Source organism: Astyanax mexicanus, chromosome 22 (assembly GCF_023375975.1).
Source record: "Astyanax mexicanus isolate ESR-SI-001 chromosome 22, AstMex3_surface, whole genome shotgun sequence".
Classification (NCBI taxonomy): domain Eukaryota; kingdom Metazoa; phylum Chordata; class Actinopteri; order Characiformes; family Acestrorhamphidae; genus Astyanax; species Astyanax mexicanus.
Window position 1 is genome coordinate 36,947,027 of NC_064429.1, and position 14,395 is coordinate 36,961,421.

Below are 14,395 nucleotides of genomic sequence, written 5' to 3' on the forward strand. Positions count from 1 at the left end.
AAAAAATTAGCTGTTACTTTGCCTCAATTTTTATTTTCCAGTGCTTTTGCAGTGGGCGGGGCCAAGTTACTGTTTAATTGGTTTATGAACTTGTTCATTGGCTGGTTCGCGGTCTATTCTGATGAATAACAGCTCTAAAACAGTGTTTTGTGCAACAAAACATTTAAAAATAAAGAAAATACATGATAACTATTGTAATCAAAAGAGTTAATAGTTTTGAATTGTATGGGATCTAATAGTATTAAAGCTTATGAAGCACAATTATCACCGATATCCTAATTTCACACACATCAAAGTGTTATATTAGCTGTTATGTTGTGTGTCTGGTGCTTTTCGTACCGGTGGGCTGTTATCTGTGATGACGCCGGCTAATAACTGAGACTGAGGTCCTGCTGTCTTCATGTCCTGACGATTCTGCTCCCGAATCTGAAAAACAAAAAGAGATATTATCTATAAATTTAGCTTTCACTAATGTTTAGTACAAATGAATGAGACTCAGACATGACAATTCCTACATCCTAAAGGAATAGTGAAGAGATCCAGACTATGAAGGAACACAAAAGGAATCACAAGAGTGTCTGCTAACTCTTTTTTTTTCCTGGGGCGGTCCTGATGAGTGCCAGTTTCATCATCATAATGTTTTAGAGGGTCTTTTTTTTGCGACAGCAAAAGCATTGATCTTAAAGTATTTTTTTTCTTTACTTATTTGAGTAGTTCTTGATGCTCTCAAACACATCAAGAGGCAAGAAATTCAATTACCAAAAGTAATTAACTCTTGACGCGTTCAGCACAACTGTTAACTGTTAACTGAAAGCCTGAATTTCAGGTGCAAAGCTTTCATCTAAGCAAGAGGTGTTATTTTGAAGATTGAAAAATATAAAACATATTTTGGTTTGTTTAACACTTTTTGTTTAGTAAATAATTGCATATGTTTTTTTCATAGTTTGGACGACTTTAGTGTTAATCTACAATGCAGAACATATTAAAATAATAAAAAACGCACTAAATTTAAGGCGTGTGAACACTTTTATTGGTACTAATTTGTTCAGTTCATGTTCAGTACCTTATTCCTGGTTTCCAGCACTTCCTGAGGGTTAGTGAAGAGAGGGACGAACTGGTTTGGGTTCTCGATCTTAATGGCGGTTCCACTGCTCTGGGTTACTTCATCGGTTCTCTGCCACTGAAGAACACAGATATACATATACAGATTACAGATTAGATATTTGCTTTTCACAAAATTAAGAAAAAAAAGTTAATTACATAATTTTTGTTTGTTTTGTTTCTAGTAATAAACATCAAATGTGAATTTCAGAACAAAAACAACAACTACTGCTCAGATCAGCCAGCAGGGGGCGTGACTGACACTGCAGCACCATTTATGAGCCTGAAATATCCCTGCAATGCAGAGAGAATAGAATAAGAGACAGAGAGAGAGAGAGAGAGAGAGAGAGAGAGAGAGAGACATTGTATGAGGGACAATACAAAAAAAAGGACAAGGAAAGGGAGGCAAAGACAGAGAAGTGGAACAATCAGAAAATCTGAGAAATATATGGAGAAAAGAGGGATGAGAAAAAGAAAAAAGAAAGAGAGAGAGAGACATTAACTCATCCAAAAGTATTGGACTAAACTACTTTGCTTCGTAGAACATTCTCTAAATGTTACAATTTATGTTCTTAGAACGTTTTTGTTTAACGTTTTTAAACATTCTGCAACAACAATAGTTTTGAGAAAGTTACTTTTAACATTTACATAATGTTAGTATTTATCTAGCTGGGAATGTTATGTGAGAAACGTTCTGATTACGTTGTGATGCAAACCATTATTACATCACACGTTTTCAGGACGTTCCTGGAACATTGTTTCATTGTTTCTGTAACATTCTGTAACAGTTCCTCTGGTCCACAGAACGTTTTGTGAATGTTACAGTTACTATTCTTAGAACGTTCATGCTGTCAAGTCTTCCGGATGTTTTTAAAATGTTTCTATTTAATGTTTTTAAACATTCTGATAATGTTGCTGCAATTAAGTAAATTTCGGAAATTTTGACCCTTTAACATTTCCATAATGTTAGTATTCAAATAGCTGTGACTGTTATGTGAAAAAAACGTTTTTATAACGCTGTGATGCAAACCATTATTACGTCACACATTTTCGGAACAGAACGTTTTCTGAATGTTACATTGTTACTTTTCTTAGAACGTTTATGCTGTCAAGTCTTTTGGATGTTCTTAAAATGTTTTTAAACATTCTGACAATGTTGTTTCAACAAAGTGAACTTTGGGAATGTGACCTTTAACATTTCCGTAATGTTATGATTTGACAAGCTGGGAATGTAAGGTGAGAAATGTTCTAATAACGTTGTGATGCAAACCATTATTACATCACACATTTTCGGAACATTCTTGGAACATTGTTAACACAGAACATTTTCTGAATGTTACATTGTTACTTTTCTTTTGGACGTTCTTAAAATGTTTTTAAACGTTCTGACAATGTTGTTGCAACAAAGTGAACTTTTTTGGGAATGTGACCTTTAACATTTCTGTAATGTTATTATTTGACAAGCTTGGAATGTTAGGTGAGAAATGTTCTAATAACGTCGTGATACAAACCATTATTACATCAAATGTTTTCAGGACGTTCCTGGAACATTGTTTCATTGTTTCTGTAACATACTGTAACAGTTCCTCTGGTCCACAGAACGTTTTGTGAATGTTACAGTTACTATTCTTAGAACGTTCATGCTGTCAAGTCTTCCGGATGTTTTTAAAATGTTTCTATTTAATGTTTTTAAAAATTCTGATAATGTTGCTGCAATTAAGTACATTTCGGAAATTTTAACCCTTTAACATTTCCATAATGTTAGTATTCAAATAGCTGTGACTGTTATGTGATAAACGTTTTAATAACACTGTGATGCAAACCATTATTACGTCACACATTTTCGGAACATTCCTGGAACATTGTTAACACAGAACGTTTTCTGAATGTTACATTGTTACTTTTCTTAGAACGTTTATGCTATCAAGTCTTTTGGATGTTCTGACAACGTTGTTGCAACAAAGTAACCTTTTTTGGTAATGTGACCTTTAACATTTCAGTAATGTTATTATTTGACAAGCTGGGTATGTTAGGTGAGAAACGTTCTAATAATGTTGTGATGCAAACCATTATTACATCACAAGTCTTCAGAATGTTCCTGGAATGTTTCTGTAACATCACTGGCTAAACGTTTCTAAACGTTCTCATAATATAGCTCCATCATTCTAGAGAGAATACAGTTTCACCGATTCGAAGAACGTTTGCTGAATATTACGCTTAACGTTCTTAAATAGTTCACGCTGTTCCATCTTCTGGATGTTCTTAAAACATTTTTAAATGTTCTGATAATGTTGTTGCAACGAAGTAAATTTTGGGAATTTTACTTTTAATGTTTACATAATGATTCAAAGTATTTAAATAGCTGGAAATGTTATTTTAGAAACATTCTAATAACGTTGTGATGCAAACCATTCTTACGTCACAAATCTTTCGGAACATTCCTGGAACATTGTTTCTGTAACGCCACTGGCTGAACTTTTTGGAACATTTTCTTCTAACGTTCTCTGTTAGCTGAGTTTCTGCCCCTCTAGTCCAATAGGAGCATCGTTTTTTATTTGCTCCATCATTCTAGAGAGAATACAGTTCCACTTCTCCACAGAACGTTTCCTGAATGTTACACTTAACGTTCTTAGATTGCTCATGCTGTCAAGTCTTCTGGATGTTCTTAGAGCGTTTTATTGAATCAATCAATCAATCAATCAACCTTTATTTTAACTCGGATGTACGTTGAGGGCAGCCCTCATTTTCAGTGTAGCCGAGCATTTACAGAAACAGGGGGTCAGGTCTGGTGCTAAAAGCACTGCTGTCTCTCCCACATTCAGCGCTGCAGACGATCTCCAGTCTCCCAACTACACTTCCCAGAACACACCACACTCTGACATCACGCACTCACCTGTTCACCTGCCACCACCCGGAAGCCCTGAATATTGATTACCCACACTATAAAAACCCCCTTCACTTACACTCTGTGCCGAGTAATCGATTGGTTAGCCCTCATTACAAAGCGTATTCTTGTTATCTGTATTTTTGATCTCCTGGTTTTGACTCGATTCTGATTTTTGCCTTCTCCCTATTGTTGGAACTCTGTGTATTACCTGGACTGTTACCGATTCTGATTGTTTGGATTCTCCTCTCTTGTTTGCCTCCCCGTGCATGAACTTTGGACTGTCCCTCACTCTGGTTAGTGCTTTTCCTCTCTGGTTGTTGTTTGCTCCCGCTGACCTTATATTTCAGTCTGACTACCCTGTTGTTATTATTGATATCTGCTCTATTTAATAAAATATTCTTTATACTGCATCTGCGCTTGTCTGAGTATATCTGATCATTACACAGGGATTAACATAACAGAGAAAATAAATGCTAAATTTAATTATTGTAAAATAGCAGTAAATAAAATTACATTACATTACATTACATTACATTACATTACATTTGGCAGATGCTTTTGTCCAAAGCAACTTACAATAATCAAGTACAATGTAAAATAAGTTTAAAGGTAAAACATCTTTGGATAGGGATAAAAGGAGGTCAAAGGGGAATAATAGGATAGAGGAGTGAAGGAGGGGAAGAAGGAAATGAGGTTAGAAGTAGTTAGTGTGTTAGAGGTGTTAGGAGAGTAAGTGCTCTTTGAAGAGCTCTGTCTTCAGGAGTTTATTAAAGATAGCGAGAGATTCTCCTGATCTGGTAGTAGAAGGTAGTTAGTTAGAGGTGTTAGGAGAGTAAGTGCTCTTTGAAGAGCTCTGTCTTCAGGAGTTTATTAAAGATAGTGAGAGATTCTCCTGATCTGGTAGTAGAAGGTAGTTAGTTAGAGGTGTTAGGAGAGTAAGTGCTCTTTGTAGAGCTCTGTCTTCAGGAGTTTATTAAAGATAGTGAGAGATTCTCCTGATCTGGTAGTAGAAGGTAGTTTGTTCCACCATTGGGGAACTCTGTATGAGAACAGTCTGGATTGCTTTGTGTGAATGTTTGTTTGGTAAAGCGAGGCGACGTTCATTGGAGGAGCGCAGCGGCCGGGAGGTAGCGTAAGTCTTCAGGAGCGAGTGCAGGTAGGAAGGAGCTGTTCTGTCATCACCTTGTAGGCGATTGTAAGCGCTTTGAATTTGATGCGAGCATCAACTGGTAGCCAGTGGAGCTCAATGAGCAGCGGGGTGACATGTGCCCGTTTTGTCTGGTTGAAGACCAGACGTGCTGCTGCGTTCTGGATCATCTGGAGTGGTTTTACTACACAGGCCGGGAGGCCAGTTAGCAGGGCATTGCAGTAGTCGAGGCGTGAGATGACGACCGCTTGCACCAGGAGTTGGGTGGCCTGTTGCGTCAAGAACGGTCTAATTTTTTGGATGTTATAGAGCGCAAAGCGGCAGGACCGAGCATCTAAAAATAGATATATAAAAAATAATAATAATAATAATAAAAAATAAAAAAATAAAATTAATGATTATCAGTATAGAGTGATTGGGACTTAACAAAAAAAAAAGTTATTGTGGGTATCTGTCTATTATGATTGTTTCCTTTCCTTACCATTGCGTGTTTTGTTGTTCTCTTATCACTGTTGGTATGTGCTTTGTTTGTTTGTTTTGTTCTTTTTTTCCTTTTTTCTTTGTTACTGTAACTAGTATGGTTTGCCCTCCATTGTTGGTATGAGGGCTGCTTGTTTATAGTATTAGAACTTTCTTTACTACCGTCGTTGGTATCTAGGTTAGAGGATTTTAAGTATTTGTAAATTTAATTTTCTCTGTTGTTAAATTCATCTAATGTAAGTCGATGGGAAGTGGCTATGTAAGCTATGTAAGTTATGTTAATTTTGAAGAAAGGGGTGGGTTTAAATAAGTTTTTTCTTCTTCCCGCTCCTTTTTGAGTAGCTGTATTGTATATCTTCTGCTCAAAATAAATGAATAAATGAAAATTATAATTAAGTATGGTTTAATTGACAAAAAAATTAAAATCAAAAGAAAGTAAGACTAATACAACAAAAATGGGTTAAGATTAGCTAAAACTAACTTGTAAATAAATGAAATAACAAAAATAAAAGCAATAATAATAATAAAAAATAGTAATAACAATAAAAGAAAATCAAAATAAGATAAAAAGCAAAAATACAAAACTATTAAAAATAATAAAAATATGAATGAAACAAAAATAATGTTTTTATATGTTCTAATAACGCCGCTGCAATAATTTTGGATGTCCTTAAAATGTTTTTAAACATTCTGACAATGTTGTTGCAACAAAGTGAACTTTTTTGGTAATGTGACCTTTAACATTTCCGTAATGTTATGATTTGACAAGCTGGGAATGTTAGGTGAGAAATGTTCTAATAACGTTGTGATGCAAACCATTATTACATCACACATTTTCGGAACATTCTTGGAACATTGTTAACACAGAACATTTTCTGAATGTTACATTGTTACTTTTCTTTTGGATGTTCTTAAAATGTTTTTAAACGTTCTGACAATGTTGTTGCAACAAAGTGAACTTTTTTGGGAATGTGACCTTTAACATTTCTGTAATGTTATTATTTGACAAGCTTGGAATGTTAGGTGAGAAATGTTCTAGTAACGTCGTGATACAAACCATTATTACATCAAATGTTTTCAGGACGTTCCTGGAACATTGTTTCATTGTTTCTGTAAAATACTGTAACAGTTCCTCTGGTCCACAGAACGTTTTGTGAATGTTACAGTTACTATTCTTAGAACGTTCATGCTGTCAAGTCTTCCGGATGTTTTTAAAATGTTTCTATTTAATGTTTTTAAACATTTCTGATAATGTTGCTGCAATTAAGTACATTTCGGAAATTTTAACCCTTTAACCTTTCCATAATGTTAGTATTCAAATAGCTGTGACTGTTATGTGAGAAACGTTTTAATAACACTGTGATGCAAACCATTATTACGTCACACATTTTCTGAACATTCCTGGAACATTGTTAACACAGAACGTTTTCTGAATGTTACATTGTTACTTTTCTTAGAACGTTTATGCTATCAAGTCTTTTGGATGTTCTGACAACGTTGTTGCAACAAAGTAACCTTTTTTGGGAATGTGACCTTTAACATTTCCGTAACGTTATTATTTGACAAGCTGGGAATGTTAGGTGAGAAATGTTCTAGTAATGTTGTGACGCAAACCATTATTACATCACATGTTTTCAGAACATTCAAAACATCAAAATGTTGCTAAACATTCTTATAACATAAGGGTAATATATACTGTAACATATACTGTAGGTGGTTCTGACCGTGGTGCGGTGACCCGGGCTGGCCTGGTCCTGGTTGACCTTCTGGTAGGTGTTGGGGGTGTTGAGCCACCGCGTTTTCTCCAGCTGCTGTTTCTGGGAGTGGGGTTGGAGGCGGGGGTGGGTGCGGGTACCCCCCTCCTCGAAGCTGAAGGAGGTGACGGTGGCCGGTACCTCCACCTCTCTGCGGGTTCTGGAGCGCTCCAGCAGCACGGGGAAGCGGTAGGCGTAGCCGGTGCGGTAGCCCTGAAGATACATGGTGAAGAGGAAAGGGTTAATAAGGCCTACATCCGCTCCATTACTGCTTCACTCTACTATACGAGCTTCTGAAAAGTTATTCCAATCTTATGAGTCCAGTCTTTCTGTTCCTTAACAAACTGAAGCTGTTTTTGCTGGGTTTCTTAAAGCTACACAGCTGTTTAATCCCTTTAATCCCTCTAGTTCTCTTCATTCTTGCATTGTGTGTGTGGTAAAGCTCTTACTTTCACTATTAAACAAGATATTTCTGAGTTATAGTGCTGTTTTACTGTTTACCATCATGATTTTAATGTTTGAGTGAGATTTTCTTTTCAAGATGATGTTTTCCCTACCGCCCTTCCACTTTTCAATAAGCCTTTGGACAGTTCTTAACCTGATATAAGTAGTTTCAGCTATAATCTTTTTAGACGTTTTCTCGTTTCACGTTTTACGCATTGTTGCATGACAATTAGATCGTTCTGAAACACAGAGATGCACAGAGATCTTTTTCACAACCACAGGATGAGTCTTTCAAAATGGCTGTTTAACAAATGAGAAGCTACTCCCTGCATCAGTTAAAGGGTTAAGTATTTTTTTTGTTAAATCCAGGTGGTGACATTTTTTGGTCAGGCTAAAACAGTATGTAAATAATGTATAAATATATTGGTTTCTCTGACATAAAAACACGATAATGTATATGAATTTTATGAATTTATACACTATTTTAAGTTAACCTTAAAGCTAAACAAATTAATCAAAAATTACTAGTAGCATTTATTTTTGTGGTTTAAATTTGTAAAATGCTTAATGAAAAATGGCCCAATCAGATTTTTTACCCAGTGATATCCAGGTAAATAAAGCTAAACAGCTTTATTCAGGCTATTGGTCGGGACTTCAGGGGTAGAACTGAAGACTAAAAACATCAGAACAGACGCATAAATAAAGTCTTATCCGGACGGGATTAGTTTCTCAGGAGGTTCTGGGTAATTTTTAAATCTTTTATGGGGGTTTTTATCCTCTGTGATTTTATTCCCGTCCAGAACGATCATGTACAGGTTTTCTCAGACGTCCTCTGATAAATAAATTACAGGCTGAATTATCTACTGTTTTTCTCTGAACTCCGTGCTCCTCCGGTAATTTTAGTCCCGTCCGGACGCACATCTTTGAGTTTTGTCTCCTCGCATTTAATAAAACAGCTATTTGTCCACTGCCGCGCACCGTAATTACACTTTGGGCACGCCACGGTTTCCACAGAGATCCACGTACTAACACAACAGTGAGTGGAAATGGAGGAGCTACTGAATGCTGCAATGTCATGTGACTGAGAAAAAAGCCTAAAAACTCACTGGTTCTCCTGTTTTTTTAAATGCAGTCCGGATGCAGGAATTTTATCACTGATTGAGAAACTAATCGCATAGACTTTAGGGCTTAATACTGTATTTACGGTTTATCTCATACCAGGTTATCGAGGGTCCTCATCAGGGCCTCGAACTCATGTTCTCCGAGTCGGCTCTTATGCATGGGGCCGAACGTGGACCCGGCCCAGCCCACGGTTCCGGTGGGGTTGGCTCTGTGTGCGGTTCGGTCCAGCAGGATGAGGTTCTGCTCTCCTCCAGCACAGCACAGCGCTGATACCTGCCAACATCAACACCACAGCCCTCAGATTAATCATTTAATAATCATTTAATATATTATATATATATATATATAAACCCATTAATCATAATATTACCACCACCTTCTTGTGTTTCTACACTCAATATCTCTTATTTGTTTCGCTATCTTTCTCTCTCTCTGTCTTTCTCTCTCCCTTTATCTCTCTTTATATCTCTCTGTTGCTCTCTCTTTCTCTCTCTTCTTCTTTATCTCTGTATGTCTTTCCTCTCTCTCTCCCCCTCTCTTCCTTTCTTTTTCTCTCGCTTTCCTTCTCTTCGTATCTCTATGCCTCTCTCTCTCCTTCTATCACTTTCTTTGTCTTTCTCTATTTATCTCTCTCTGTATCTATCTCTCTCTCTCTCTCTCTCTTTATCTCTGTATATCTATCTATCTCTCACCCTCTTTAGCTGTATCTTTCTACATCCTTTTCTCTCTCTCTGTCTTTCTATCTCTCTTTGTATCTCTCTGTTGCTCTCTTTCTTCTTCTTCTTCTTCTTTATCTCTGTATGTCTTTCCTCTCTCCCCACTCTCTTTTTCTTTTTCTCTCGCTTTCCTTCTCTTCGTATCTCTATGCCTCTCTCTCTCTCTCTCTCTCTCGCTCTTTCCTTCTATCACTTTCTTTGTCTTTCTCTCTGTATCTCTCTCTCTCTTTATCTATGTATATCTATCTGCACTCATTATCTGTTATTTGTATATCTTTATCCTATTCTCTCTCTCTTGATCTCTCTATCTGTATCTCTCTTCTTCTCTGTCTCTCTTGCTCTCTATCTTTCTCTCTTTCTCTCTCTGCATTTAATTCAATTAAATGTTATTTATATGGCGCTTTTTACAACAAAAGTTGTCAGAAAGCCGCTTTACAGAGAGAACTGGTCCACGCCTCTTATGAGCAGCACCACAGTGATGCTGTATCTCTCTCTCTCTCTCTCTCTCTCTCTCTCTCTCTCTCTCTCTCTCTGCTCCACTGGCCTATTAATGATCTGAGTATTCCCGGTGGTACGGGTGGTAGTAGTAGTATTGGGGGTATTTTTGGTACCTGGATCTGGCAGGCTGATTGAATGTGGTAAATGGTGTAGAAAGCTTCCTCTACAGATTCTCCCAGAGCCACGATACCATGATTCCTCAGAACCAGAACCTGATCCCACACAGAGAAAAGAGTCCATCAAATTAAAGCAGAACTACGGAGTGAAATGTACTTCCCACAGTTTTCACAAATACAGTGCTTTTAGATGATGCTCCCAACCATGGGCAGATCTACCAGGGTGGCATAGGGGGGCAGCTGCCACCCTGAACAAAAGCTATGCCACCCCTGCTGCCACCGCAGATTTAAAGGAAAAGTTATTATGGCCAATTTGACATTTACATAAAATACAGCATAAAGCAAAGTCAATCTATATGCTGAAAAAATCCGTGTACACGTTATATTGTATGCAGAAATGAAGTAAAGTTTAATAAAAGAAAGGATTGATTCAGTAAAAATAAATGAAGTAAAGTTTATTAAAAGAAAGGATTGATTCAGTAAAATAAATGAAGTAAAGTTTATTAAAAGAAAGGATTGATTCAGTAAAAATAAATGAAGTAAAGTTTATTAAAAGAAAGGATTGATTCAGTAAAATAAATGAAGTAAAGTTTACTAAAATAAAGGATTGATTCAGTAAAAATAAATGAAGTAAAGTTTATTAAAAGAAAGGATTGATTCAGTAAAAATAAATGAAGTAAAGTTTATTAAAAGAAAGGATTGATTCAGTAAAATAAATGAAGTAAAGTTTATTAAAAGAAAGGATTGATTCAGTAAAAATAAATGAAGTAAAGTTTATTAAAAGAAAGGATTGATTCAGTAAAATAAATGAAGTAAAGTTTATTAAAAGAAAGGATTGATTCAGTAAAAATAAATGAAGTAAAGTTTACTAAAAGAAAGGATTGATTCAGTAAAAATAAATGAAGTAAAGTTTACTAAAAGAAAGGATTGATTCAGTAAAAATAAATGAAGTAAAGTTTACTAAAAGAAAGGATTGATTCAGTAAAAATAAATGAAGTAAAGTTTACTAAAAGAAAGGATTGATTCAGTAAAAATAAATGAAGTAAAGTTTACTAAAAGAAAGGATTGATTCAGTAAAAATAAATGAAGTAAAGTGTACTAAAAGAAAGGATTGATTCAGTAAAAATAAATGAAGTAAAGTTTACTAAAAGAAAGGATTGATTCAGTAAAAATAAATGAAGTAAAGTGTACTAAAAGAAAGGATTGATTCAGTAAAAATAAATGAAGTAAAGTTTACTAAAAGAAAGGATTGATTCAGTAAAAATAAATGAAGTAAAGTTTAATAAAAGAAAGGATTGATTCAGTAAAAATAAATGAAGTAAAGTTTACTAAAAGAAAGGATTGATTCAGTAAAAATAAATGAAGTAAAGTGTACTAAAAGAAAGGATTGATTCAGTAAAAATAAATGAAGTAAAGTTTACTAAAAGAAAGGATTGATTCAGTAAAAATAAATGAAATAAAGTTTAATAAAAGAAAGGATTGATTCAGTAAAAATAAATGAAGTAAAGTGTACTAAAAGAAAGGATTGATTCAGTAAAAATAAATGAAGTAAAGTTTACTAAAAGAAAGGATTGATTCAGTAAAAATAAATGAAGTAAAGTTTACTAAAAGAAACTTTTTTTAAAAGTAAATTTTACGCATCATTTTTTTCAGTGTAATTAAGCGTCTCCATCACCTTGCATGTTGGACCCAGACTCTTCTGCAGGTCCACCCGGTCCTCCTCCTCCTCCATCACACCGTTATAATCGTAATACGCCACCTCCCCCACCAGCAGAGCCTCATGGGACAGCGGGAGCAGACCACACTTCATAGCTGAGACCTGAGGAGAGAGTGTGAACCTGAGTAATTCACTCCTGCAGGAGCTGAAATGATATAATATTCCTCTGACAGAACTTTCAACACTCAGTCTTCACACTTCCAGAATTTACCTGTTCCTCCTCTAAACACTGAGATCTCATCCTATTTACACTCACAGATGAACGAAAGAGGAATCTAACAGTGCGACAGGGTGATAAATATGATAAATTAGCTAATTAATTAACTTATTTTTCTATTGATAGTGCAATATAAGCGCACCATCAATAAAGGTCTATTTTCTGGTCTATTTTCGTACATAAGGAGCACCGTATTATAAGGCGCATTATAATATGCAACACTAGTAAGGAACAGGGCTGTCACCATGTTTTCCTTTCTAATTCAGCCGATCTCGCCGCTGGGTGGTAGTGGTGAGGGATAGCTAAAGTTAAACGAGTGCTGGATGTTAATCTACACAGATTTCTCTCCTGAAAACTGTTTATTTGGGTGAGTAAAGCACTTCCGTTTATTTACTGTAAGCCTAGATTTCCAGATTCCCACTAAGGCTGGATGCAGCAGCATTAGCATTAACATTAGCAGCTAACCGCTAGCACTAGTAAATGCCGCCAGACAGTGCTACACTGAGGAACTCTGAGGCTGCGTCCAGAAACTTTTGCTACTCCTCCTCTCCTACTCCTCCTTTCCTACTCCTCCTCTCCTACCCCGGAAGAAGGTGGAGGAATCGAGGAGAGGAGAGGAGGAGGAGGAATGGAGGGAAGGAGCTGTAATTGGGGAAATGGGACAGCTGATCCCTTTTAGATAGGATGTTGACTACCGATGAACTGAGCCAATCACAACGCTCACTTTTAGCACATGCCGGATCCTGCCCAGCCAATCACAGCTTCTGAATAAAGCTCCACATACAAAAATAAAAACGAGAGATCAATAAACACAATTCCAAATTCTAGAGATCAAGCTTCAAAGTGCAGCCTGATTAGCCATTGATGAAGGTTGCATATGTAAATATTAAATTATTTTAATAGTAAAATATGATTTCATTGAATGTAATAAAACAAATAACAAATCTTAATAAATAATAAATATAATAATACATATTATATTTTGCATACATGTTGAAGTGAAAAAATATTAGATGAAACAGCATCAATGGAACATTACTGTCACACAGCTAAATATTCAGATATTCCAATAAAATCCTGCTTACTCCCAGGCATTTTGGCCGCATCTCTGGCCAGTGAGATATATATATATATATATAGGTATATGTATATATATAGGTATATATATATATATATATAGGTATATATATATATATATATATATATATATATATATATATATATATATATATATATATATCATGTTACAAATATGGGAACATTAATAAAGTTTTACTGAGCATACAGCTTATCTAAACAAAAACATATATTAGTGCTTTACTGGCTGTATAATTAGATAAGGAACGTATATTATGTTTATGACGTATATTAGGGCGTTGCCTGCTCCTCGCACTGCTTTTCGCGTGCTCTGTGGGCGTGGATGCAGTGATGTCATTGGAAAATCCTTAAAAGTCTTCCGGAGTAGGATACACTGATGTAACCTCCGTTGGAAGCCTACTACAGGAGAATTTTAAGCGGCTTCTTTCGTCTCCTACGGTATTCGGACAGGCGGCAAGATGGCGTCACGAAATCAGTTTCCGGGTCACGGAGGAGAGGAGGAGGATCGGTAGGAAAAAGGAGACACTTTTGGGGTTTCTGGACGCAGCCTGAGTGTTCCAGTAAGCCAGGGTAATAGGGGTGTAATGGTATGTGTATTCTTTACGATCCATCAAGGTACTGGGGTCACGGTTCGGTTTGCGTAAACGCACGCAGAATACACGGTACAGGCAGTCTATAGGAGACTTGTGGTAGCAGAACTAATGTTCACAGGAGTGAAATCTGAAATTGCGCCCTGCCATAAGAAAAGATTGGTTGCCTGGCGCTTTCCAGTGTGAACGCAGGGTTAGGCGCTCGTACTGTTTCTCTCGCGCTGGCCCTCTCTCTCTCTCTCAATATGTGTAGGAAAAATATTTTTTAGTTTTAGTTAAAGTAATGCTGTTGTTTTTGTTTGTAATAAAGCTCCACAATCAGGCTCACTGTTTGTTTGTTCCAACAAGACCTAAAAGTTGATCCTCTCATGATGACAGTAGGAGAGAATCCTGGTTTCAGCATTTAATAAAAGAGCTTGAGCCCCGTTACAACATTTCATCCCAAAAAATATGGCACCGAAAAGGTATTGAAAACATACCAAAAACATACTGAACGAATTTTTTTTTT

General features: G+C 36.2%; 1 protein-coding gene across 3 annotated transcripts in view; it reads right to left on the reverse strand.

The window, feature by feature from the left end:
• Nucleotides 1–14,395, reverse strand: part of add2 (adducin 2 (beta)) — a 31,293-nt gene that overhangs the window by 5,770 nt on the left and 11,128 nt on the right. For all 3 annotated transcript variants that reach the window (XM_022664681.2, XM_022664682.2, XM_022664683.2), the window contains exons 6-11: nt 11,941–12,084; nt 10,263–10,361; nt 9,032–9,208; nt 7,340–7,582; nt 1,064–1,180; nt 340–426 (exon numbers count right to left, since the gene is read on the reverse strand). In XM_022664681.2, the coding sequence (XP_022520402.2) occupies nt 340–426; nt 1,064–1,180; nt 7,340–7,582; nt 9,032–9,208; nt 10,263–10,361; nt 11,941–12,084 (867 nt within the window). The remainder of the gene's footprint in view (nt 1–339; nt 427–1,063; nt 1,181–7,339; nt 7,583–9,031; nt 9,209–10,262; nt 10,362–11,940; nt 12,085–14,395) is intronic.